The sequence below is a fragment of the Uncinocarpus reesii genome, genomic scaffold (assembly GCF_000003515.1).
Source record: "Uncinocarpus reesii 1704 scaffold_1 genomic scaffold, whole genome shotgun sequence".
In the NCBI taxonomy this organism is placed as follows: Eukaryota; Fungi; Ascomycota; class Eurotiomycetes; order Onygenales; family Onygenaceae; genus Uncinocarpus; species Uncinocarpus reesii.
In genome coordinates this window covers 1,719,860-1,746,447 of record NW_003052500.1, presented here as the reverse complement: position 1 = coordinate 1,746,447, position 26,588 = coordinate 1,719,860, and the positions used below count along the sequence as shown (strand labels likewise).

Sequence of the window (26,588 nt, the reverse complement as noted above, 5' to 3'; positions counted from 1 at the left end):
GATGAGAACATTGAGTGGGAATCGAGCAATCGTAACAATCGTGATAAGGGAATCGGGATAAAAGGATGGTTAAAGATGTCAAAGAGGTCAAAGGAGTCAACGATGCACAGAGGTTATCAAGGGAGCGAATTACGCTTCAATGGCTTGTTCCGAAACAATGCGGTTTGCTTGAAGAGGAGTATCATGAATGGCCGGTCCCATCTCTGCAGAAGTCAGGACTGATTCTTCTGGCTCATCGGTCGAGTTCTTAAACTGTTCCTTGGCCGTTGCAGGTTGAACCGGTGGATCGTGGGGTTCTTCATGGGAGTCTTCCTCTTCTTCAATAATAACGGAATCTGCGTCGATTGTTCCGCTGTGCTCATTGCTATGTGGGGAGCTGATCTCAGCTAAAGATCCTCCAGGGGAGGTAAGGTCACCGATCTTTTCCTGAGTACTATCCCGTTGCCGGACGCTTTTGGCTGTGGTGGTGCTCACAGACCTGAGCGAGTACGTCTTTTTACCGCTAATACTTTCTGAGGTCGGTAGGTCAACCTGGCCGTCTGAGCCCGGTATCCCTGATGGATGCGAATCTTCGGGGTCAATAGGTTTACGTTGTTTTAACCGTTGTTCCGGCGACATGTTTTCCCATTCGGAACCAAAGGTAACCACAGATGCCTTTTTTCCGTGAAGAGTGAAACTTCCAGTACCTCGTGGCAGAACCTCAGTTTCTGCAGGGACATTTCCGTCGCTGGCTGTGGAGATCATCGAAGCAGAATCTTTACCTTTTTTGCTGCGCTGATGATGGGGGATTAAATGGCCCTCACGAAGCGTCCGATGCAGACTTCTGCGAACCTTGCTTCGACCTTCGCTAGACGGTGGTTCGATAGGACCGTCAAGAGTTGCGTTACTGGATCCATCCACCGCTTCGCCGGTGGCAGACATTTGCGTCAATAGTTCATTGGATAAGATCCCCGCTTCCCGAAGAAGACGCTCTTCCTCGTTATCAAATACACTGGGAGTTGGGGTTCGGTGACCGCTTATCGAAGTCACTGAAGCCTCACGTGGGAGCCCAGTCTCCCCTGGCTTCTTTAATAAATCAATACTGGCGTCATCTTTGCTCCCAGAGATTGAAGGCTTCCGCGTTTGAGCGGCTATGTCAGAGGCCGTGAGGGATTTCGGGGGTCCGGGCCTGTGAATATTCACTGAAACACGTTCGATAGAACCATCGGGTGGGCTAGCTGCTCTAACTGGCGTTGGAGAGCGTGAACGTGGTCGTTTGGAGGACCGGTTGCTCCTTGGGGACGTGGGAGCTAAGCTCGGTGCAGACTCTGATGCCAGCGGTCGCTCCTGACTGGAAACCGAACATAATTCGTTTCCACTTGGGGTGCTGCTTGGAGGAACCCTTTTCACAGATAGATGCTTCTCCTCTTCCTCTAAATCGAGTGCCAACACGTCTCGATGGCATTTCGATCGCCAAATATCCAATCGAACCCATTTAATTTTAGCTGCCATTCGCCCGGCTGCAAGCAGAACCTGGTCCCTGGCACGAGGGTGAATAGGAGTTAGGATTTGGAGGTGCCTCGCATTTTGGAGGAGGTCTTCCAGCTGTTTTTGAGTCGAGGATAACTTCTCGTTCGCTTCCGTTATCCTTGTCGAGACCAGTTCGCGACGAGCCGCAAAAACTTCTTCTGCCAGACGTGGATCCATCCTTCTAGTATTCGCAAGAGCGAGTTCAGACACTGTAGGTGTCTCAGATGTATCCGACGTTATCGAGTTTGCTCGAGCACTCTTCTGGGGGAGGTAGCCTTCATAATTGGCACCGATCATTCCCCTCATCCGGACACCTGTGGTTCTGAATGCAGCTGCATAATTTATGGTGGAGATCCAATCGTCCATCTCGGTATCGCTGTTCGCTAAAAAGACTTCCTCAAATCCCCCATGGCGAACGAACAAAAAGGCATGTTTATGCTTCTTGTAACTTGAATCCAGTAACGCCACGGCATCGGCGGTGGAAACGATAGCGTCGGGTTTAAAATCAGAAACAGGAGGTTTAAAAACCACAGCGTGGCGACGGCCACGATTCTGTCTCGACTCGTACTGTGATATCAACGACTTTACCCACTGGACGTCTCTAAAAAAATAAAGCTGTGAGCCGGTCAGCACAGCACCCCATTCCTGCCATGGAGATCGGGTCTTCTTTTTTTTAGGGTCTTTTCTCCACAGGAGCCCAACTTTAGCCACTCTGATATCTACTAATCCCGGTTGCGATTCCGCAGGGTTCGCGATGGAAGTTTGTGTCACGAAAGCATCCGGCCGGGACCTTTCCGACACTATCTGCAAGACGCACGGCTTATAGAACAGTTGATGAAGCTCGTTCATATCCCGTGAATGATCAAGCCCCGAAGTGCTGTATACGTCTTCCAAATCCATGACATCCTTGAAATTTGGCCGTAGAGCTCCAAGTTTACCCTCGAGGATCAGAGTATATGGGTCAACAGGATCTCTAGAGGCCCTTGATATATGATCGGAGCCCGCAACTTTGAACAAAGGACTACGCGACTTGGGTCCTAGTCGCCGCACCCCCAAATTCACTTCGTCCTCCACATGAATGAAAGGAGTGTAGCAGATATTGTCGTAAAAGCATTCGAGAATCTCTTCTGCTAGTCCTTCGCCTCTCGTGTTGCGGACATAATCCTGCTTCTGCATCTTTCGTTTGTTATTCTTGTTAAAGACGTCCGTATGGAGAATTAACAGGGAGAACGCAATGAAATAAGCTTGGTCTAAATCCCCACTAGGCATCAGCAAGACTCTTAAATAGAGAAAGTTATGTCTACGTGGACTTACCGGTTGACGCGAAGATACCCGGGTTGCATTCATGGTATCTATCGGCAAATCCTTGGAGAACGCGGTCTATCTGCTGGGTCTCTTTCGGCAACTCTACTTCCATGAGGAGTTTTCGAATTGCCATATCCATCGAGTCTCCAAAAAACGAAAAGCTGCGCATATATTTTCTTAGCGCTGTTTTATAGAAGTCATCCGCTCCCTGAGACAGAATTGTAGCAATGGCTGCCCTATGGACAGTATTCTCGAGCCGGCTAAGATAAGTCCCTGGAGTATCGTCCGGTTCTCTAGGAGGGCAGCTAGCTACTTCTCGTGCTATCGAAAAAGAATTTGGTTTGGATATCGCCGACTGAGGGGTTCCTGGAACTCTATCGGAAGGGCTTTCTGGTGGAAACCTTTCTATTTGGTGCTTCGACCTTTGTGAAGGGCTAAACATGTCGCTGAAACTTTTTCGTGGAGCAGTGAACGTTGACGTGCGACTAGACGGGACGATCTCGGCAGATGACTGGCGAGCATCATCTTGAATATCAGCAAGAGAGCCTATCGTCGATGATCTTCCTCGACGAGTCGGCCTGTTTGACAATCTAAGTGACAGGGAAGATCTCACAGAATGAGCGGACGCGATTGAATTATTGCGCAAGAGGTTTGGTTCGGGAGAGCTTGGGGTTTGGGCCGCACGACCAAGAGATGAGCGGGATGGGGATGGAAGTGGAGAAAGAAGCTCTCGATCCTGGTCGATGGATGAAGTAGGCATCGCACGCGTGTGTAGGTCAGGTTTTGGGAACTGCCCGGATAGAGGAATTTTTGCGGGAAATGGGAGAAGACTGTGTCGATTCTTCTTCAATCTCGGAAGACGGAAAAACGAAGAGGTACTGGAGGAGGCATCCGTTCTTGACGCGCTGTTGTAAACGCCATGTTCCGCTGAACTTCCATCGGACCTTGATGATTCTGATACCCTGGCCGCAGGGAGCAGGCCGTGGTGTGTACCGTCTTGAAAACGGACGGGGCCACTACGTAAAGAGGCAGTTGAGAGCCGTCCTTGGGGCTCCTCGAAACTGATATGGGAGGCCCTAACGCTCGATGGAGCCGTGGCAGAGACTGGAAACGGGGGCAGAGAATTACTAGTCAGGGGAGTAGGGCTGGTTCCAGCTGACTTGGGCTTTTCAATCGGTGCTTTAGGATGGGATAGCTTGAAGATACTTTTGCGTTTTGCGACTTGGTCAAGGTTATCGGTGGTTGGGGACGTTGTGATTATTTTTGGTGCTGCACAGTAAGTTGTTAGCCGGGGGATGGTTCAGGAATAGCGACTGGCCCCAATGACTTACTTTGAGCGCTTTTAGGAATGGCTGGAACAGGTGGAAGCTCTCCATCATGGTACGATGCTGACAGCTGAGGATCAGAGGCATGGCGAAACCTCAACAAGCTGAATCTGTTTCGTTTGGTATTCTGAGCTCGAAGAGCACGACTTTCAAGTTGCGTCGCCTTTCTTTCGCCGTGATCAAAGGATGAGGAAGGTATTTTCTGAGGAGGGGCAGATAGCAATTCGGGTGCTTGGGGAACTATGTGTTCGCTGGAGTGAACCGCGCGGGGGGCATGGTCACTGAATCGAGCTGGAATATTTGAATCCGTTCTCTGCGTTTTGTCTGAACCGCCTTTTTGGCCGGTGCCACCGATTTTCAATCCTTTCCACGGCATTATGCAGCAGCTCTTCCGACAATGCTCATGGTCATTCGCTCAGACTCGTCCATTCATGTTAAGACCACCCAAGCTTTGGTGAACTGTGATTTCTGATTAGGGAAGACTTTGGACTCGCAAGATGATTGCAAGGCGCGTCTAGCAGCGAGGGCGCCTCAGGTCGGGACAGTCAAGAGCGGGCCAGGAAGCGGAAGCAATTGGATGTCTGCGGCGTCGACAGGAAGATGTCAGCAACCAATGCTTAGCCAGCTGAAGAATTGAAGTCGGTACAGACTTTCTCTATAACAACAGTCGCAAGTCAAAACAGATGTGGTGAATGTTGAATTTCTATCTGTTGATAGCAGGGGAATGACGCTTTGCTCTGGAGAGGCTGACGTGGGAGGTGGAAGAGGGTGGAGATCAGAGGTGAACGCACAGGCACAACAGTTGGGTGCTAAGGAGCGAAACCCAAACACACTTGCATCCCAGACAAAATCGCCGAGCATCCAGATTTGGACTTTCTGTTGTTGGACGAGTTCACAGCAGGCAGTGGATTTTGCAAGGCTGCTCTCTGAAAGCTCGCGGCGAGCGGATCGGAATGCGGTTCTGATTGGCCTCCTCCCTTCTGGAATGGACTGAAGTTAAGACCCGCTTGGAGATGAAGTCAAAAGTGGCGGGAGCCGGACAGCTGCAGGGCTGCATCCGCGACTCCTTACAGTATGAGCGTCAACGTAATCCGGGCGCTGGCAATCCAATCAGGACAAGAATTTGGTCACGATCGCAGAGACCAACAACAGGAGGGCGAGGCGGGTGGCCAGGGGAACATCCCAAGTCGGGTTCTGGACACAAACTGAAGGGAAGTACAGCTCCGACTCTACTCCGTACCGAAGTTTCAGACGATTTAGGGGTGTTTTTGCCTCATGGCTACATAGTCATCAAAGGCAAATGATTCTAGGTTAGGGGATGTTGCATTGTCGATCATGGCGTCTCATGTTTGAGGATTTATTGTTGACTAACTATTACTTTGTTGTCCTTATTTGCTTCTTTGGGATGAGGACTCCTGAGCCTGTGATTCAAAGGGAAAATGGACCTTTTGCTGCAGGGTTTTGATGCAGACTGGAGTCAGATAAGGAATAACAAAAACAATAAGGCAAACAGTGTGTCTGCGTCACTGCAAGGGGCTAAACACAGCCATTCTCAATCTCTGGGAAAATGCATACATATGCACGAACAATCCCGCTCTTCTCCTGATCGAGAGGCGCCTGGGCTAGGCCTTGTCCCGCTTATACACAAGGCCTAATTAACTATAACTAGCGCCAGAAGCGCTTGGCTTGGGCTGGCCAACTGCGCCCGCTTTCGTCGCATCTCGTTGAACCCACCACCCTTCACTCCACAATGCATCTATCTGCATCACCATGCGTCTTCCATTGACATCTGCTGAGGTGAGACAATAGACAGTCAAAGAATGCATCTCCTGCCAGTCATTACAGCCGTTGCGCTAATTTACACGCCTCTTGCCTCTGCCGTCCCGTCGTCTTCCAATCCACAGTTCCCGGCTGCCTTATTAACCGAATCCAACTCTGCGGCTCTCCCTACGCAGGAATGGCATTCACCCAGACTATGGACTAGGCTGCGTAACTCGATTATAGAGACTATCTGGCGGGTTCCAAGCCAGCAACGCCATCCGTCGAGGATCAAGTCCCCCGCTTCGTCACGTAAAGCTCCGGCTTCTATCCGAGCACGGTATGGCGACGATGTTGTGCTTCGATTCACGATCCAATCCCAAAGCGATATACAAGCTTTGGTAGAGGCCTCTAATATCCTGTTCCTGGATATTTGGGCGTCTACAGATGAATGGGTGGATATCAGATTGGCGAAGGATGTGGTGAGTGTCTGTCGGTGCTCCAAGGAAGCTGCTCGCTTATGCTAACCCTATCATCCTCTGAAGGTCCCATCTCTCCTGGGACTGCTTCCTAGTTCGTTAAAAGCCGCCAGTGTCCCTGTTATCCATGACCTCGCCCAAGCAGTATACGAATCCTATCCTCAACCTTCCTCTTCGACCCCCAACCCTCATCGCGCCTTTTCCCCTTCAATCCGCCTGTCTTCCGAAGCCCAAAATATTTTCTTTCAGGATTATCAGCCTCTCTCAGTGATGACTCCTTGGATGCGTCTGTTAGCCTCGATGTTTTCCACACATGTCAGCTTGATAAGTCTGGGTACATCGTACGAAGGACGGGACATTACTGCCTTCCGGATCGGCACCCACCCCATGAATCCTGATAATCCGTTTGGGCAACGCAAAACTATCATTATTACTGGTGGCTCGCATGCAAGAGAGTGGATCAGCGTTTCTACAGTGAACTACGTTGCATACTCTCTCATCACGGGGTACGGTAAATCGAAAGCCATCACCAAGCTAATCGAAGAGTTCGACTGGGTGCTAGTTCCGACTATGAACCCAGACGGGTACGTGTATACTTGGGAAACCGACCGACTTTGGCGAAAAAATCGACAAGAGAACAATCTACAGTTTTGTCCAGGCGTCGACCTTGATCGCACCTGGGGTTTTGAATGGGATGGCACCGACAGTAGAAGCAACCCGTGCTCTGAGGATTTTGCTGGAGATGGCCCGTTTGGGGGAACAGAAGCACAACGAATTTCACAATGGGCGCGAAACCAGACGATGAATAATAACGTTACCTTTATAGGCTTCCTCGACCTCCACTCATACTCTCAACAAATCCTATATCCGTATTCCTATTCCTGCAATAATATTCCCCCAACGCTGGAAAACCTCGAAGAGCTGGCCATTGGAATTTCTAGGGCTATTCGACGGACAGACAACGAACACTATGACGTGAGCTCTGCCTGCCAAGGGTCTGTTAACTCTGGGAAGAAAAAGCAAGGCCCTGCGCTGAAGCGCATGGAGAGCGCTGGAGGAAGCGCCCTCGATTGGTTCTACCATGACCTACATGTTCGATACGCCTATCAGCTTAAGCTGCGGGACAAGGGCAGCTATGGCTTCTTGTTGCCCAGGAGCAACATTATTCCTACCGGCAAAGAAGTTTACAATGCTGTCCTAGAATTCGGGAAGTTTTTGCTTGGCAAAGAAGCCCCAAGTGTGGATTGGGATGCAGAATTCCAGGTCTCTGATCCTTCTCGCCCTATATCCCCCGATAATGAATATCATGACCGAGACGTTGAACACGAAGCCCTCCAGCAGTTAGATGATGAAGACGGCGAGGCTGACAGCCATTGGGTTTTACGAACGCAACGCTCTTGACTATCGTTTAAATGATTCCGATTCATTTGAAACCCCGGCGATCTATTTCGTGTGTATCAGCTTTTAATCCCCTTTTAGCAAAATACCCAAAATCTTTTTTTTTTCTTCACTTTGTGCCCTACAATATGTTAATTCTTCTGATCATGTCCATACTTTTTCATCCGTAAGCCTTGTTTCCTGTTTTCTGTTGTCTTTGCGTTGCTGTGGGGAATTTAATTGGGCGCATAGGCCGCTTTGATGTCTGCTTCAGCGAAATACTCGGCGACCAATCGGCGATGGTGGAATGGGGATTCTTAATTTCCACGATGGTAACAAACAAAAACATCAAGGTACTAAGCAACAGCTATTTGTCGTACAGTCATCGCTCCAAATGTCCTCTTCAGCTTCATGAACAAAATGCCATGTGTTTGGCAGTTCAGTTACACAGCAGCTCGCCCGGGTGCCTTTAATTTGATATCAAGATAAGCTTAATTAGGCTATGTCCAAGACGTCATTCAAACTCTCAAGGTCTTGACGCCAAGCACAATTTCAGAACATACGGACTTCACCAAACAGTATCTATTGAATTTTAAATTTCCCGACAGAGTAAGTCTGTCCTGTCTTTTATATTTCGATCCCTAAAAGTAGTGTGTGTCGAGGTAAAAAGTTATTAAACGGGAAAAAAAATTCTTGTTTTTGAACCCCCCCTGGTTCGCTTCCACCCTGCATGCAACAATCCCAGCTGATCCAATTCGCCATGCCCGGGTGGGAAAAGCGAGGATGGGCTTAGCTTTTGCTTGATTCCCGGCTAGCAAGGTAGTCAACATTCTCGATGATGGTCTTCAAACTTCATCCTTGGCCTGGGAAACTGGATGAGGAATTCCGTTACCCGAGCCCCCCCCCCCCCCCCCCCCCCCCCCCCCACCGCCAACCCGTTTGGCTGCTGGGTGCGGAACAGGCTTGAGGGTTATAAAGTTAAGTTAGTAATTCGTGGTCTCATTATTACTGCTGTCGACGTCTAGCTTTTACTTTTTTTTGTTCAGTTTCTCTCCGTGACTGGCCGAATTCAATTCTTGTTCCGCGCAGAAAAGCAAGAGTGCTGCAACTACCCCGCTATATCTGAGGTGTATATAGCTTCTAACGAGAACCCACCCGTTGACTTTGCTCAGTTTTGTTCTGTGGAAGAATTGTTTGTGTGTTTCTGAGGGTTTTGCTTCGAGTATTCCGTGCTAAATCATGGGGCCTGACACCACCACTACTGAGGATCGTGCTGTACCCCTCGAGACGGGCAACACTGTGAATTTCTCTCAGTCTGCTAAGGGGTTCTTTCAAAAGTCCCATAGTCAGATTCCTGTGTTGAGAAGAATTCCACTTGCGGCAATCGGAATTATTTTACTGGTCGCAGCGGTGAATGTTCTGGTTTGGATAGCTGCGGGTATTGTCCTGGTACGTATAATTTCTATACTGCTGTGGTAAGCGACTGTGATGTCCACTGGCTTGTATGCAAAAGGCAGACTTGTTGGAAGGAATAACACCTTGTAGATATAACTTCCTCCTCAAAAAAATCTGTATCGAGGTATAAACATGGTGCATATGAGCTTTCGATAACCCAGCATTGTCCACATTCCGCTACAGGTGTCATTGAGTGGTAAAAGGGGCTGTTGGCTCTGTACTTCTCCGATGTTTCAACTCTTTCGGAACTTGTCGATATCATTTTGCTGACAGAGGAAATAATAGCATTTCAACCCGTAAGTAGTTGGGAAATCAGCGTGCCAGAGTGCAGGTCTTCACTGAGCCAATCCTTTGGCATTCTTCCCTCTGCTGATGGTAAATCCTGTATGTTCTAGAACGCTGGTTTCGACAGCAGTGCTTTCTTATACCCTGGGTTTGAGACATGCTCTTGACGCCGACCATATATCAGTACGTACCTTTGTGTCTTTATCATACACCAAACAACAGGTGCGCTGAAACAGTTAAAACAATCCAGGCTATTGATCTCATGACTCGTCGTCTTCTCGCCACAGGTCAAAAGGCAGTAACCGTAGGCACTTTCTTCTCTCTTGGACATTCAACGTGAGCGACTCTATTTTTCTTCCCTTTTAGCCAGGATGGCAGTACTTTTGCCGCGAATAACTCAACATAACGTAGGATCGTTATAATAACTTCGATCGTGGTAGCCGCGACTGCGGCGGCTGTATCTTCTAAATTCGACCGGTATGGAAGAGTGGGTGGAATCATCGGGAGCTCTGTGAGCTCTGCGTTCTTGATACTCCTGGGGTATCATGAATGCATATATTCTGTATAAATTGATCCAGCAGATGAAGAAAGTTTTGCGTACCAAAGACGGTGAAGAGAACATTTGGAAGATCGAGGGAGGTGGAATTTTGTTTAAGATCCTCAAGACGATGTTCAAGTTGATCAACCGGTAAGTTAGATTACTTCAAGTTCTCTCCCCTTGGGTTTATTCCTGACAAACTCTGGTTCAAGTCCGTGGAAGATGTATCCCTTGGGAGTCCTATTTGGGCTCGGATTCGACACCTCGTCGGAAATCGCGTTGCTGGGCATTTCTTCAATCCAAGCAGCTAGGGGAACAAGTATCTGGGTTATACTAATATTCCCAATTCTATTCACGGGTAAGCTTCATCAACCCGAAAAGCTTTGCTTGTCCCTCCCGATTAACTTACGCGGCAGCTGGAATGTGTCTTATTGACACCATTGATGGCGCCCTCATGCTGTCCCTATATATCCAACCCGCTGCCCACTTTCTCCCTTCATCTTCTTCGTCTTCCACAGTTTCAGCACCAGTCTCAGATACCACGGCGGAACCTCAAGCAATATCCCGCAACCCGCGAGACCCAGTCGCATTTCTTTACTATTCAATCGTTTTGACCTGTTTGACTGTTATTGTCGCGATAGTGATTGGTGTCCTCCAGCTTCTAACTCTCATCCTGAACGCTGCAGAACCCAAAGGTAAATTTTGGGATGGCGTGGAGACGGCGGGGGAGTACTATGATGTTATTGGTGGCGCAATTTGCGGATGTTTTATCTTGTTTGGAATTGTCAGTGTGCTACTTTACCCTCGCTGGCGACGATGGGCTTCGAGCAAATATACGACTCATGAGGGCGAAGGCGAAGCCATCAGCGATATGGAGCGGGGAGACACATCGCCTATACAATCTGGACAACCTTCTGACATTATCAAGACCGGTACACTTATCAATACAAAAAACCAAGAGCCAGGTGCAAGTTGAAAGATAACGACGGAAATACGACTCAGCATGTCTCTGATATGAGGACGGAACTCAACTGCAAAGGACCAAGCGGCTATAAACCAAGCCAGATAATCAAGGAGTAACGTACGACAAACTTATTTAGACTCTATATCAAATGGTTAGAACGGTTATAAGCAACAGAGCATTGACGACAAACCACTTGTTTTTAGACTGTGTTTCGCCAATCAAATCCGCTGTCTAATTTCTCCTAGCTAGTCAATGAGATTCTCAGCCCAAGGCAACATTGGCCTTGAATCATCGAAGAAGTGAGGCTGATCTGCTGTGTCTATCAACCTTTGATAAGAGGTTCGATGAGAGCACGGCGGACTGACTAAGCAAGGGGCTAATCCCCATCTAGTTAGTCCGCCTCCGGTTGTAACTAGTGATTATATAACTCGCGGATAATCGGCTGATAGTTTATCCGGCCTTATCTTATCCGATCGTCGTCATCGCTTCTTGGATTCAACGACGGCGACGAGGATCTTGGGGATAACCGGATTGTCGTCTTCGCCTTTTCTACCTTTCCTTAGGCCTGTACGGCCATGTATATATATATTCCTTCTTTAACTTAACTTTCGGCCTTTTTCATTCCTCGCCTGTCTGTGAATTTAACCGGCCAATGGCCACGAACTGGTTCGAGCTTTGAGTAACCGTGCTGAGCCCATTGACTATTCCGTGCCATTTTTTATATCGAAATTGTGACATTGCTCGCCAAATTTGCCAGAATGAGGATTATGGACTGGTTCCTCCATTATGACGGCCTCTGATACCCTTGACTTTCCCAACCGGGAACCAATACTGATCGACCTCAAACTGTTCCCGTCGACATTCGTCTTACCAACGCATCTCACCCTGGAAGAATTACATGAAGTGGAAGAATCTTTGACTGCCTGTGGTGCTTCTGTCACGTACGATGTTACTGAGGCACGGTTGGTACTGGGAAAACTGTCTCAGAAAAAGCGGGCTGCTTTGGAGCTTCGCGCAAGAGGCGTATGGACGGAAGAAATAACTCCTGGGCCTGTGGAAACCCCTGATCCCCCACCCCTGAAAAGACGCCGCCTCGATAAGCCTGCAAATGCTGTGGAGGCTGTGAAAGAACCCCAGATTGTTGATCTAGGTCTAGAATCCGAACTTGACGAAGAGGATGGATTTGACGGGAGTAACAACGGCCAAAAAAGGATTTTAAAACCATCAGAGACTGCTCCGGTCCCGCGCTCTATTCTCTCTTTGTCTCCACCTCGCAACAGCGATATACGGGTGGTAAAATTAGAATGGCTGCGTGAATCGTTGGCCGCTAGGTCCTGTCTCCCGCTCACATCGTTTACTGTCTATCACGCGAATAAGATTTCCCGACCTGAAACACCCAAGGAAACGAAATCAGTTTCTGTCCTGGGCTCCGAACATGACTCTGTAGTTTCAACGCCCCAATCTCCCTCTCGTCAAAGAGATGGAGAACCACAAGGGATCCTTGAACGGGCAAAGGCGGATGCAGCCACAGCGCCTCGATCACGATTTGTCCCAGCCGCCGAGAGATCCCGTCGACCCAGGATCAGTCAAGATGGTAGCCCAAGCTCTAAGAAAGTACGGCCAAAACTGTATCGACAGACAACTTCGGAACATGAGCAAGCTGCTCCTCTTCCGCCCGCCCCAGACTGGGTTCGAGATAATGTGATATACGCCTGTCTTCGCTCTGCTCCGCTCCACCCACCCAACGAAGAGTTCATTAACCAACTCCTAAAGGTCAAAAGAATACGAGAACTCACCCTGGATGATATTGGAGTACGGGCGTACAGTACGTCTATAGCCGCCATTGCTGCGTATCCTTATCCACTTCAGACTCCAGAAGAGGTTCTGACTATCCCTGGATGTGAAACGAGGATCGCAAACTGGTTTGCAGAGTGGAAGCAAAGTCCCGACGGGTCACTGGAAGCAGCGAATCAGCTCGATACGGACCCTGTTTATTCCACTTTGAACCTCTTTTACAACATTTGGGGAATTGGGGCCAAGTCAGCGCGCGATTTTTACTACCATAGACAGTGGCGTGACCTTGACGATGTGGTTGAACAAGGCTGGGACAGTCTGTCTCGAGTCCAGCAGATCGGGGTTAAATATTATGACGAATTTATGGAGGGCATTCCACGGACCGAAGTTGAATATATTGCAAAAGTTGTCCTCGAGCACGCTCGTCGAGTCAGGCCTGGCTCCGATTACGATGGCAAAGGAATCGAATGCATTATTGTTGGCGGATACCGCAGAGGTAAAGAACGAAGTGGAGATGTTGACATGATTCTCAGTCATCGAGACGAAGCGGTCACACATAATCTTGTCTACGATGTGGTAGCCAGTCTCGAGCAAGAAGGTTGGATCACCCACACACTCGCCTTGCATCTAACGAACTCTCTACGCGATCAGCAACCGTTGCCTTATCGTGGTGAAACTGCAAGAGGGAAACACCATTTCGACACCCTTGACAAAGCTTTGGTCGTATGGCAGGATCCGCACTTTGAAGGCTCATGCCCATCCACCGAATCCGTACTTGAAGAAGTAGAAGGAGAAACGGGGGAGTCCGGGACCTCCGCGCAACCCACTCCTTCAAACCTAGAAAACGACACAAACACGCCTACCGGCCAAGACACTCAAGCTAGCGGAAATACACCCAACCTTCCAGTCTCTACGAAAAGAAACCCCAATCTACACCGTCGCGTTGATATCATCGTCTCTCCCTGGCGAAGCATTGGCTGTGCCGTGCTCGGCTGGTCCGGCGAGACAACCTTTGAACGGGATCTCCGCCGATACGCTAAGAAAATGCATAACTGGAAATTCGATTCCAGTGGCATTCGCGCACGGGAGGGGAGTGGAGGACGGGTGATCGACTTGGAGAGTAAGGGAGAAACGTGGCAGGAGAGGGAGCGCCTGGTCATGGAGGGCTTGGGTGTGGGATGGAGGCCGCCGGAAGAGCGATGCACTCGATGACTGATGTTTTCCAGAGGAAGACTGGTATGCGTGCACACGACAACTGGTGGTGCTTTTGGTAGATTTGTATATGTGCTTATGATTGTAATGATTTATGAATGAAATGCAACAGCAGATGATATACATACAAATTTGTTCGACACTAGAATCATGGGTGCATACATACACATAAGTGCTCTCAATAAAGAGTTGTATAAATTACTCCAACAGACTAACATCCTGGAAAAGCCAGATAAGAACAATGAGCTCAAATATCTTACATAATTCGGACGGAAATGATACTAAATCATATAGACAAGACATGAGAGCATTTACCTAGGGTAGGGTCATAAGGGCAAATCATAATAAAAAAAGACGAATCCCACTAGCCCCTAGAGACTGTGCCCCCGCTCCAGGAAAAAGGACGGAAAAGCTCAACAACCCAAGATAGGAAAAGGTATAGGTACAAAGATGGGAACCAAATGCTCAGGCGGAAAGGGTAGAAGCAACTGATAGATCAAAGACGCTGGATACAAATCATAAGACACAAAATCCCTGGATTCTCCTCGATTAAAAGGTCAGGGAGGAAAGCATCGAGTCTAGACCATTGGCTCTCGCGAACTTGCCATTTCACCATATCTTCCTCTACCTCTCGTGGTATCATACGCATTCACAACTCGCATCTGGCCACCCTCATCAGCCTGGCTGAAAGCGTACCCGCGCTGCTTCCGCATTCGCTGCACTTGTCTGACTTTGCGGATCGCTTTTTGGAACTGCTCCATGCGCGGCCGGTAATCCTGGACGTTATATTTCTGAATCTCCTGTACGTGGTGGTAACTCTGCGGATAATACATTCTTTTGGCGTATTTCCAGGCGAAGTCACGGAGAAGACAGATGGCCGGAAGGACAATAGCCATTAGCCAGAATACAGGCAGAGGAAAGAGGTGGGGAATAATTCCCTGGTACTCTGTGGAGAAACCAGAGCCGATATTGGGTGCCGCATAGGAGTAGGCGGGTATGAACGCCATCCAGATGAGAAACGACCCGGGAATGGCGAGTACCGTATATTTAGTCCAGATATTAGTGACAAGCGCAGCTTTGCCGAGAACAGTGGCTAAGACGGCGGTGTATAATGCCGTACCCCACACCCAGTGCCCTGAAACGGTACCATCCTGAGTAGGCAGATCGTAGAGGAATATCGCCTGCGAAAGGAAATAGGCGATAAGAGAATGGTAAAAGCCGTTTCCAACCCAAGAGAAAAAGCTATGCATCTTGAAGAAAACACCCTTTTGCCCGAGTTGGTAGAGCTGTGGATATCGGTCGAGCAACCTCGCAGAAATGAATTGATCGAAGATGCCCATCGCAAAAGGCGGTAGGACGGTGAAAAATACGTTATAAAAGGACAGCGTCCATGATTCGTATATGACTTGGCCGGAGAAGGAGTTTTGAAAAGCGTACTATAGTGAAAATATTAGTATGAAACCGACGACCAAAAGATTCCCAAACTCACCCAAAACTGAGTCATATATAAAGCGATGTTTTTGTAGAATGAATACAGAATCACTTTGCTAATCCGCTGATAACTCCACGCCCCATGCACCAAAAGCAGTTTCCGAAGGAAGCGGAACTGGGCGATTGAAACGTCAGCGCTTCGCGCTGCTTGAAGACCCTCAACACCGCTTATACCGACGCCAACATGGGCGGCTTGAATCATGGAGACATCGTTCGCGCCGTCGCCTATAGCGAGCAAGAGTGCCTTCAGATGTCGCTTAACAAGCTTAACAACTAAGGCTTTTTGCAGGGGCGACACTCGACTATGAAGATATCAGTATATAAAGTGGGCTAGTGTAAAGAAGCCTATAGATTATTGGCAAAATCACATACCAGCAAATAACGGCCTTGCATTGGATGGCAAGATCCAAAAAGAGCTTTTCCATCTCCCTTTCTAAAGCAAATGTTAAAGATTTGCCATCAATGACAAGGGCGAGCGTTTCGATGTCCGAGCCGGTTTGGCTTTGTACTGCCTGCAATTTCTTTGATAAGCTTTCCCTTGTCGCCTCGGCATTCTCCTCGTTAATAATCAATAGAGTCATGTCTTCTGAAATAAGCTTGCAACTCATGCCAATGTTGATGGCGGTTTCCTGACGATCTCCAGTCAGTACCCAGATTTTGATTCCCGCTTGCTGGAGTGTGTGGATTGTGTCTGGGACACCGTCTTGAAGCCTGTCTTCAATGGCGGTTGCACCAAGAAGAGTGAGATCCTTTTCAATAAGTTCAGCTGCTTTATCAAGTTCTTCGGCTCGGTTTCCACTGACTGTGGTCGCAGCCTTATCGAATATCTGCCACCACTGTTGGAACTCTTCCTCAGGAACCTCTCTCATAGCAAGGCATAGCGTTCGTAGTCCTTCGGATGCATATTCTTCCAAATGCTGAAGTGTGACATCCACGATCGGATTGTTTGCATGAAGGCGCTCAAGAATAACCGTGTCCGCGCCTTTGCAATATAACCTGATCTTTCCATCGGGACACCGAAAAATAGTCGACATGCGCTTTCTCGTTGAGTTAAACTCGCACACTGCCAGTAATTCATATTCCTCTTCTTCACCGGCTGCGGAGATTATCACGGATCTTGGTTTTCTGTTCGTAAACTGATAACCTAGAAGTACTGCTCCCTCTACCAGGGCACCTTCATCGGGGGAGGCTGCTTGGTACTTGATTTCGCCTGGTTTCTCATCTTTGCGCTCGGGTATAACCGTGTGACAAGTAGAAAGCAGCGTCAAGAATTGCTTGATGGCATCGTGGGTAGGGTGCGATTCCAAATTTTCCCTCAATTTTTTGAAATCATATATCGCCGTATCGGCATCATCGTCGTCGGTCGCTCTTCGGTCTTCAGGAACAACCTCTGCGTATTGTATGCCGCCAATAGAACACTGCTTGAATTCCATCATGTTGCACGTTAAGGTACCGGTTTTGTCCGAAAAAATGTATTCTATTTGGCCCAATTCTTCAACAAGGGAAGATGTGCGACAGGTGGCAGGGGTGTCCGTTTTGTCGTAATAAATATCGAGATCGGAATTAATCAAGAAGGCATGGCAGTATTTGACGATTTCTATAGTGACGAAGAGAGAGATAGGAACCAAATTTGAGTAGAGAACCCAGTATGTGAAAATATCAGAGAAAAATTGGGCGGCGGCATTGACGTTTCCGTAATCTAGGTAGGTGAGTTTTTTTGATGCTGTGATCCGAATAATCAAATCTCCAATAGAACTAATTAGGCTGAGAGCAATGAGGATGCCAACGAGCATTAGAATCTGCAAATTGACCATGCGCTCTACAGCTGTTCTCTTGATTGGCGTTGCGGTTGCATTTCGCATGAGTTTGGTTTCATGGCCAGTGAATACCACAACACCATGGATCCAAGGAGTATTGCGAAGAGTCGCTCCACGGAGGAGCAGTTGATCAGGAGCGAGCGGAAGTTCTTTCTCCCCACCACCGGAATGCATGGTTAACGTAGCTTCATAGGTATAGAGACTGCTGTTTGGTTGTTCAGATTTCAATCGACCTGCCAGTCGACCAAGTTGATCTGAGCTGACAAGGTGCGCGGTTTCAGGTATTGCTTGCTTAATCTTCAAGTTTGTCTCTCCATCTAAATTGGCCGTCTCGATATAGCAGAGGCCTTCCGGCTCCGAACTTGCCATAAGTACGAGATCCGCAGGAAAAGGTTCCTCGGATTCAACTCTTACAGTGTCACCAACAGCAACATCAATCCACCTGGTCTCTTCAAACCCAGACCCGCGAAGGACCCTCGCTTTAGAGTAATTCAGGGATTTGTCCGAGTTCTTCCGTTTGAAATCCTCCACCAATTCTTTGATAGCTGAGACAAGAAGGACAATGACGAGGGGACCAATTGTAGTGTAGCGATTTGTCGGCGAGATGTTGGGAATTTGTTGCAGGGCAGCGGTAAATAAGAAGAAAAGGTTGGCGTATTTCGAAAATTGCTCAAAGAGGAACTTGGGGAGGAATGTGAAAACATTGTATTTTGCGGTCGAGATGTGATTGTCCACATATTTGTTCGCTTGGTTCGCAGGGATATTATTGAGATGGATTATACGAGGCCCAAGTGTAGAGGGATCCGGCTTTCTTCGTCCAAAACTGAAATTGAAACCACCGCTACGGCGTCTCTTAGGCTTGGATTTTGCCCCAGCTTCTGTGTCCATGGTATCCGCTCTAGCTCTTGCGCCGGCCTCAGTCAAAGGTAGGTCCATTTCAGAGTATTTTGGGGCCATTCCAAGCATGCTTTTCGCTTTTCCCACAAGCCCTCCTCCCAAGCTAAGAATGCTATTGCGATCCCTTGACCGGGCATCTCGAATCGGAGTGTGGTCACCTTCCAGATCGGCTTCGGGATAGTACCCTCTCATCGACCGTTCATCGTCAAAATCGTCTATATCGGAGTATCGATGGTAGTTCTGCAAATCTGACGTTTGCGAATACGTGCGGGTTACCGGGGCTTCTCCATAAAAGCGACTTGAAGGCGGCTGTAAGCCATCCCGCTGGGGGTTATGAGACGTCGTTCCCACCCCAGTGGGCGGAGGTCTCCCGCCAACAAACTCATCGTAGGAGACTGACGCGCGTGGGGAGGGGAGGTCGGAATCATCAATGTCGTATCGTTCTAAGAGGTGGTCATCGTTCACGGGAGGGCGTTGTCCAGTACTATATACCGGTGTAGTGTCCTCCAGCTGGAGAAGGTCGTGGTTGGGGCTGGCGGATGCGTGGCCTCCGGGCGGCCTTCCGCTGCTCATATCGCCTTTTGTTGCGACAGGATTACCGCAATAGCGCTGCCTGAAGAGTGTGTCGCAGCATGGAAGGCAAGGGACAAAGGGGACGGAGCAAAGAGGATCTCGTCGTGATGCGTAAAATTAGGCTCAGTCAGCGGTCGTCTCGGCACTGGTCCTTGAGTTGGGTTCCAGACGGAGTGAATAGCGGCCAGCGATTGTTCGAATGGCAAGACTGTGAATGTCGTTGAAGATGTTTCTAGCACTGGAATGAAGTCGAGTTGTTGGCGTGGAGAGTGGTGTCCTGGCTGAGAGCACACGCAGGTGCGGCCGCAGCTTGAAGCCTTGGGACGGTTGACACCCGCAACCCTTGAAACACTGGCTGAATCCAACAACGGTGACTGGCTCCAGCCCCAACTCTCTCAGGCCCGACTTTGCAAAATATTCGCAGCCTCTGCAACCTCTAGAAACGCTTTGGGAGAGAGAGAGACTGTTTCTCAGTGGATCGAATTGCAACTTTGGGGATTGTGCCGATTGCCCCCCGTTGAAAAACTATAGTACAGATTCTACATAACTAATGAGCTTGAGGCTTTGTCTACTCCGTACTGAGGCCTGTACTTTCACGTTCAGCAGGATATCCGCCAGACGCGGACACGTACTCCACCGCTGCTCAGCCACAGAGCACCACTTTCAACTCCCATCGAACCTGCAGATCCGAATATGCCACCACGACTGGGGCGCCTGGTACGCATGTGGCATGGCATGGACGGTCCGACCCTCTACAGACAATGGGGCCGAGAAAGGAGCTATCAGCAGGGTTCCCCATTTGAATCTTCCGCTCATTCTTGTATTGAATATTCTGTACTCCGTATTCTCAGTTCTGTTGGTGTTTCCAGGGGATAGGCATGAGCGGGTCACACGTCTCGCGATCGATCTGCGCTCATGTAATGTCTTGGACTTTGTGGGAATGATTTATTGTACGGAGAAGCCAACAGGTCATCGTTCGTTGGCGGCACTCGATTCCGCGCGCAGCCCCTTTTGTCCTCTTGCCTTTGAATCTTCCTCAAGCTTCCGCTGAATCAGTGCGTTCAATTCCCTCACTTTTGCTAGGGCGGTAGCGGAGCAGGCAACCATATTCAAAGGATCCGCCGGTGTTCCGTCCGCTTTGGAATACAGAGCTATTTCGCCGGTTTTGTCAAGGGCTATAATGAGCGAGCCCTCGCTAACAGCTTCCTCGCTTGAAGTTGCGTCTAGAAGCGTGGTTTTACCTTCATCATACAAATTGAAAGTCACGGACAAGGGCACTTTGGTGAGATTAAGAGGGACCGGTACCTTCTCCTCCGCGGAGTAAACGGTCACCTTCCCGTCACGAACGGTCGATTCTGGGAGGCGAAAGTGAAGCAGGGCCGCCATTATGGCAAGGCAGCAAATGTCCACCAACCCGCCATCAGCGTCAACAATGTGCACATCAGCGCGCACATTCCAGCAGCTTAGACCTTTCGCTATACATAAGGATTCTGTGTCAAGAGCATTCGACCGACGCACGATTTTGTCTAGTGTACGGGAAAGCTGAGTCTCCGAGTCGGACTGTCTAAAGGATAGAATACTATCGTTAGGACCCGGGGGAACGCGATTTCAAAATAGCCTTTCAGGGACGAGGGTCGTGAAATCTACCGTCCGGTTTCAAAGCCTGGGATAGCCATATCATTCAGCTCAATAGACACTGTAAAAATACCATCGCTTTCTCGCTCAGGACGAGGCGCAGTCACTTCGGCGGATATGCGAACTATGACACTAGAGATCCATGGATGTCAGCAACCGAGTGCAAGCCTAGGTAGCATTATAGTAGTGCCGGAAATACTCACGTTGTCCTGCCCAATTGGGCTTTGACGTACCCATATTCATCGCCAAAGGTCAGGTTGAGGGAACGGAATTGGTCCAGGGGCCGACCATCGAGACGCACATTCTTCTGTAAAGCCTCGAGAATAAAAGCCCTCTCATTTGCTGAAAGCTCCGTATCCTTTGCCATTCTTCAATTATAGCCTGCCTCCCAATTGTCATAAAATAGTAGCTCACATCAGCTCCCAGCCATGGATAGTCTGTATGTTAGGTGCGGCCACTCAGAAGCAGTCTTTTTTTGACGCTGTTTTAAGCCCTTTTGTCACGCATTTGACCAACAACACAACGCCGCTTTAGTTAACTACATGTTGCATACAAGAGTGTACCGAATCAACTGGCTAAGTTGGCCCAAAGCGTATAATTCATCTTTCACCTCGCTGCTTCTGTTGCTTCGATCATCCTTTTTGCTCCGTCTCGTCACGTCGCCTCACCTGAGTCCGCCTGGCATACCCCCGTACTCACCCGGTCCCAATCCTCCATTGGCACCTCCCTCCACCGTCTTACCGCCGTGGCACGCCCGTCGAATCTCACCGATGTCGCCCACCCTTAATGAAGTCGCACCCATTGAGGACTGGCTCCGTGAACGATATGCAACACAAACCTGTGATGACCTGTGGTTTATTGAGCGATATTCAGCATGCCGCCTACTCAAGGAAAGCAGCATATCATGCTACCTCTGGGCTGAAGATGCTTTAGCATACTATGGAGTGCCCACTGGTGCCTTCGACATACACATTGTTGTGGATGATGTCAAGGAAGCCGCAGACGCACTTATTGAAAGAGGCTGGCACCCTCCACCTCCTGACTTTAAAGCGCGGTACATCAATATCGAGGAGGCCACTTGCTATCTTGTTGAACCACAATATAAGAGTCACCTTGATTCTGTTGTTGCTCTTACTGCAGCCTCTGATTGGGATATCAAGCTTCCAGACATTGCCACACAGGAAAGCTGGCAGCTTCAGAGAACTGCCAGATTGCCCTTTATCCCACCAGTACATCAGCTTTTAGATTCCTTCATCAGAAGATGGCTGGACACTTCAGATGTGCACTGCTCTTTCTACCACCACATAGGCTGCTTTTTGGGCTATCTTTATGAGTATGTTCCAATTTTAAAACAAAGAGAATTTGCAAATTACTTGAAGGTGGAACATCAACGTCTGCTGTTGTGCCACACCAGGAGAGCTATAGCTCTTGTGAATCCTCGACCTGGAGGATATTGTTGATCTGAGCACTATCATCCATGCCACCAAGTCTCCTGCCATGCACTCGACCCGGTGCTAGGCGCGTCGCAGAACATCGACGGGGGACAAGACAGAGAATAACCAGTTTATTCAGAGATCTGAGTCCTTGCCTCATGCAGGCTTCCCTCTTGTTCGCTTGCTACTTCAATACCTAAACAATGAACTTAGGTGGCGGCTTGATGACGCGAGAGTTCTGTTCTCCATTTCAATGAAGGCTTCGCAATTGACAATGCAAGAAATCTATTCTATGCCATGTGAGATGATAATGATATATGGATGCACTGGAGATGTTAGGCATCTCCCCTAACATTTCCAGCCAAGGGCCATTTATGTTTCTCTTTCTCTTTCTTAAAATTTTATTTTCATTCATTTCTTACTCTTTTTTATGTCAAATGAATGAAGTAGAGTTTTCATTAATGTCTTTTTTGTTTTGTTATGCAACAAGACCAGCTATTGTTTGGTTCTTTCTTAGGGTTTTCTGGAAACAAGCCAAAATGATCCAGAATGGCGAGAATGAGAAAAGAGAAAACAAAGAGACACGAAGACATAAAAACCAAGGGTCTCGTCCAGCGCCCCCTTGTCAGCCAGCAAGTGAAGCTCAACCGGTTCCAGACACATGAAGTGCGATGCAAGGGTTAAAATCGACAAAATCCTTGAAAACATCAACTCGATTTATGACCTAGACTCGGAAAAAATTTTGGAGCTGAGAGCAACTTCAGTTGACAGGTTTTCAATTCAGAAGTTCCCAGTTGAGTTCTGTGATTGGGTAGCATGGAGCGAGAAACACCAGGGCATCCGTGGGGTCGAGTACAATGCACAGAACTCATGTATTCGAATTAAAGCTACCAATAACCCATTACACGGAGCCGCAACAGGAGTCATCAGGGAATGGCTGCACGGTATTAGAGACAGTCTCAGCAGAGCAACTGGTAATGAATTTGACTGTATTGGGACCACAGGTGAACCAAACTCTTCAATTTTCATTGGTTTTTGGGTGCTACCAAGATGTCATGCTGGTGCGGAGAGATTTGCCAATCTGACATATATCACTAGGTTCTTACCTTGGTGGTGAATTCGATGGTAGCGAGAAAGCTCCCGATGAGGGCCTTTGTCAAGGAGCACAACAGTTCCCACTAATTGCTGTGGAAGTGGCAGTCTCCAAAAGAACCACAAAGGTGTTTGATGACGTGAAACAATGGCTCCAGGGCTCTGAAGGATGTACTAAGCTAGTGATTGTGGTGGATATCATTGAAAAGTCAGGAAACTGCACTGAGACAACTGACTGGGGCCTCTCAAAGGATGAACTTGGCCAGCTTGATGTGCCCGATCTCGCCGAACATATCCTACAATGGCAAAAAGATAACAATGTTGCGCTGATTGGGAGGTTTGAAGCATTTTTTTACCTCTGCTTCTATAACCAGAAGCCACAGAAAGTGTGGAAATGCGATTTCTCCCTGGATAGACTGAAGCCAGAATGTTTAATGTTGGAAAAGGAGCTAGGACACGTCATGGCAAATGACCTTGTGCCGGGGCTGGATGGACTATGTTTCCCATTACCATTCCAGGAATTATCAACCAAAATGCGGAGGTCCCTCAGCAGGTTCGAGTTCAAAAGAGCATCTATTAAAACGAAGGAGAAATGGAAGGAGATGAAGAAGATTTCTGACCAAGAACGAATTACCACCTGATGCTTGCATTACTACGGTTCCTAATACTCTTACCTCTCCAACAGCCAGACCGTCGCCGTCTAAAATATGGCGCTTCCCCTTCCAGGCGTCAGCAAGGCGTCTCCGTCCACATGTGGTTATAAGATATAAAAGCTCAACCACACTCTCCACGAACCAGTGCCACCTTGAGACTGGCGTGTCTTGCTCAACCCCCTATTCCCTCGCGACATGCTTTCTTCCTTTCATCTTCAAAATTTTTGTTTTCAAGACCTATTTGGCTTAAGTTATGAAGCTTCTTCAACCTTCGAACCTCTTCTCCTTTACGTATCTATTCAATCATTAATAAACCGATCATGATCCCAAGAATCCTGATGAGAGCCTGGCATCCGTGTTCCCAATATCATCTGCATTGCAAAGTCGACCGGAGGAGTGCCAGCATCTTATTCCATGGAGAATGAACTGTATTCCATTTTCATATCCATTGACTCAACAAAGTTTCCGACGCAGCTTGGGGGCTGGACATTGCTGCGGGTTATTTTCGGGACAGTACAACCCAGTGGCCGATTATCTCCAGTATTGATGAATTGCTTCCCAGAGAATTGGTCTAGAGTCAATATGGCGAGTCATTGCATCGCCTTGATAGCGGACGGACTTGCAGGGCTACACACCGCCTACTTGAGGAAACCTATATCTGGTTGAGCCGGCGCAAGGGAGCAGGGCTATCAGGGACGTAGTCAGTGCAAAGGCGAAACATAGGAGGGTATTGCAACCGCTAAGTTATACTATGACCGAGCGAATCGCAAACACAGACCTGCTGGTGGTAGCTTTGAGAGAAAGAGGCAGTTGTGTACATCTATAGCCGATGAAGGAGAAACATAGACAAAAAGACACTCTTGGCTGAAGATATTTTAGGCCCACATGATTTTTGAGTGTGTCATTTTCCCGCCGAATGTTCAAGAACATTGGGTTTTTATTCTAGCATACTGAACCGCATCTTGTGAAGACTTCCACATCTGAAGGTTCCTTGGGAAACCAAGTTGGAGGAGAGACTTGTGCATGATATTACTGAAACACTATTAAGCGGTACCTGACTATCACCAAGGCGGAACAATAGGTTATTCCGATTGGATTAGTAATTTAACTGGTTAAAGGTTATGCCGAGCCGAGTGTGAATCGTGATGCATGTTCACTGAGCATGACGGAGCTTGACCTTGTTTCAATCAGATATTTTGTCGGGTTTCTAATCACTACGTTCAGAGATGACTACAGGTATGTTTCCTCCATTGCTATTATAGGTCCAGCTTGGGTCTCACTGACAACTTCACAGCGCATCGTCCAACATTTGACCCGGTATGCCGAACAAGGAATGATGTTCTTCCCGTTTCAATGCACTTACATCTATACCAGGCTAGGGGAAAGGAGGCACTACGAGGGCCCGCGTATCACCAGCGACTCCTACCGGCCCACACTCATTTAAAAGTCCGGTAAGCTATGGCGCTTACCCTCCAGGAGGCCAAGCTTGTCTTTTGACACTTGAGTTTAGGAAACCGGGCCAGGGCGGCGATGCCGACACCGAGACGCGAGACCTCCGAGCCGAATTACTGAAGGCGGAAGCCGCCCATTTTGCAAAAAAAGCTGGTATCGCGGATACATCGATCGAACCAGCAACACCGAAACGACAGCTCGAGCATAGCGTCGGTGACGCAGACTCTACCGGAACGGAAGACTTGGAGGCAAAACGGAGGAGAATACTGGAGGAGACTAGGGATATTGATGCCGACTCAGATGGAGATGAGAGTGAAAGCAGTGAAGAGGATAGGTGCGTCAATATTTGAAGGTTCATGAGTCGGTGTTAACGGGCTTATAGCGATGATGAGGAAGACGAAACTGCAGTGCTGATGAGAGAGTTGGAGAAGATCAAGAGGGAACGGGCTGAGCAGAAAGAAAAAGAGGTTCGTCCGCCATAAAGCTAGCTGCCTTCAGAATACAATATTTAACAAATAAGCAGGAAGCGGAAAAGGCAGCTATCGAACAGGAGCAACGCGAGTACGACATCGCGAGAGGCAACCCGTTACTCAATCCGCAGGATTTCAACGTAAGGCGACGCTGGGACGATGACGTTGTCTTCAAGAATCAGGCTCGAGGTACAGAAACCAAAGGGCAAAAGGAGTTCGTTAACGTATGCGTAATTCTGCTTTATCTCCAAGGCCACAAGAGCTAATGTGATCCTCCAGGATTTGTTACGATCCGATTTTCATAAACGCTTTATGGTCAGTTTTATATCTCAATTAGCGCTGAGTTACTTGGCCGCTGACTTCAGTGACACTAGTCTAAATATGTTCGATAACCCATACCGTGATTACCCTTGATATATGATTCCTTCAGCTACGATCTTCCTGCGGAGGATGTATCTATGGAACAGATCAAAGGCGGTTGCACACTCTCAAGTGCAACAGGGCATGAATATCACACCTGACGCCCTAGCTTTCAATCAAGCTCAGGCACAAGCTTTTGGGCATGGTGTCCCAATTTCGGTTACTGCGTGCAACAAGACCCGAAGATGTTTTCAATTTAACCTAGATCTCCATGCTAATATACTGTGGTCTTGATCTGGTTGGAGGCAGCGCGTTCGAAATTACGGCCAATCACCCAGCGCTATTCGTCGCCCAATAGTTTACACAAGGCTCCTGTAGGGATAGTACGTGGTTAAGCGTGAAAAGCGGATGCTTCCAGTTTTACCTTTTTAGAAAGTCGATCCGAATCAAAATCGTCGCTCCAGGCTCAAGGTAAATTGTGACTGTTCTTTCGGGGCCGATATGTTCTTGAAAACGAACCTACACAATGAGGACGTGACTGAGGCCTTTCCTCGTATTCCATCGTGTTGACCCACCACGATGCCCAATTTTGGTCAAAAAGCTCAATGGTTCCTAGGAAATCCCTTAATACCTGCTTCTCAGTAACTTCTGGATTTTGCAATAGAATCTCCTTCTTGATTAGTCTCCGTCTGTGGTCCAAGTTGTAGGATCCTC

The 26,588-nt window shown here is 48.4% G+C and overlaps 8 protein-coding genes across 8 annotated transcripts; 5 read left to right on the top strand and 3 right to left on the bottom strand.

Annotated features, from left to right (window-relative positions):
- Positions 1-129: 129 nt before the first annotated feature.
- On the bottom strand, positions 130-4,515 carry UREG_00781 (uncharacterized protein; the record flags this gene model as incomplete). The annotated part of the gene is made up of 3 exons (XM_002541221.1): positions 130-2,759; positions 2,824-4,083; positions 4,146-4,515. 3 exons carry the CDS (start codon positions 4,513-4,515, stop codon positions 130-132), a joined length of 4,260 nt encoding a protein of 1,419 aa, XP_002541267.1.
- Positions 4,516-5,959: 1,444 nt separating this feature from the next.
- Positions 5,960-7,777, top strand: UREG_00780 (uncharacterized protein; the record flags this gene model as incomplete). The annotated part of the gene is made up of 2 exons (XM_002541220.1): positions 5,960-6,379; positions 6,443-7,777. 2 exons carry the CDS (start codon positions 5,960-5,962, stop codon positions 7,775-7,777), a joined length of 1,755 nt encoding a protein of 584 aa, XP_002541266.1.
- A 2,261-nt stretch (positions 7,778-10,038) lies between these two features.
- Positions 10,039-11,007, top strand: UREG_00779 (uncharacterized protein; the record flags this gene model as incomplete). Its single annotated transcript, XM_002541219.1, has 3 exons — positions 10,039-10,181; positions 10,244-10,389; positions 10,448-11,007. 3 exons carry the CDS (start codon positions 10,039-10,041, stop codon positions 11,005-11,007), a joined length of 849 nt encoding a protein of 282 aa, XP_002541265.1.
- Positions 11,008-11,781: 774 nt separating this feature from the next.
- UREG_00778 (uncharacterized protein) lies at positions 11,782-14,001 on the top strand (the record flags this gene model as incomplete). Its single annotated transcript, XM_002541218.1, has 1 exon — positions 11,782-14,001. One exon carries the CDS (start codon positions 11,782-11,784, stop codon positions 13,999-14,001), a length of 2,220 nt encoding a protein of 739 aa, XP_002541264.1.
- Positions 14,002-14,579: 578 nt separating this feature from the next.
- UREG_00777 (uncharacterized protein) lies at positions 14,580-18,779 on the bottom strand (the record flags this gene model as incomplete). The annotated part of the gene is made up of 3 exons (XM_002541217.1): positions 14,580-15,437; positions 15,491-15,794; positions 15,865-18,779. The coding sequence occupies 3 exons, from the start codon at positions 18,777-18,779 to the stop codon at positions 14,580-14,582; spliced, it is 4,077 nt and encodes a 1,358-aa protein (XP_002541263.1).
- A 969-nt stretch (positions 18,780-19,748) lies between these two features.
- Positions 19,749-20,781, bottom strand: UREG_00776 (uncharacterized protein; the record flags this gene model as incomplete). The annotated part of the gene is made up of 3 exons (XM_002541216.1): positions 19,749-20,343; positions 20,427-20,546; positions 20,648-20,781. The coding sequence occupies 3 exons, from the start codon at positions 20,779-20,781 to the stop codon at positions 19,749-19,751; spliced, it is 849 nt and encodes a 282-aa protein (XP_002541262.1).
- Positions 20,782-22,508: 1,727 nt separating this feature from the next.
- On the top strand, positions 22,509-23,580 carry UREG_00775 (uncharacterized protein; the record flags this gene model as incomplete). The annotated part of the gene is made up of 2 exons (XM_002541215.1): positions 22,509-22,851; positions 22,946-23,580. The coding sequence occupies 2 exons, from the start codon at positions 22,509-22,511 to the stop codon at positions 23,578-23,580; spliced, it is 978 nt and encodes a 325-aa protein (XP_002541261.1).
- A 1,238-nt stretch (positions 23,581-24,818) lies between these two features.
- Positions 24,819-25,906, top strand: UREG_00774 (uncharacterized protein; the record flags this gene model as incomplete). Its single annotated transcript, XM_002541214.1, has 6 exons — positions 24,819-24,828; positions 24,887-24,909; positions 24,972-25,378; positions 25,427-25,511; positions 25,568-25,738; positions 25,889-25,906. The coding sequence occupies 6 exons, from the start codon at positions 24,819-24,821 to the stop codon at positions 25,904-25,906; spliced, it is 714 nt and encodes a 237-aa protein (XP_002541260.1).
- Positions 25,907-26,588: the final 682 nt, after the last annotated feature.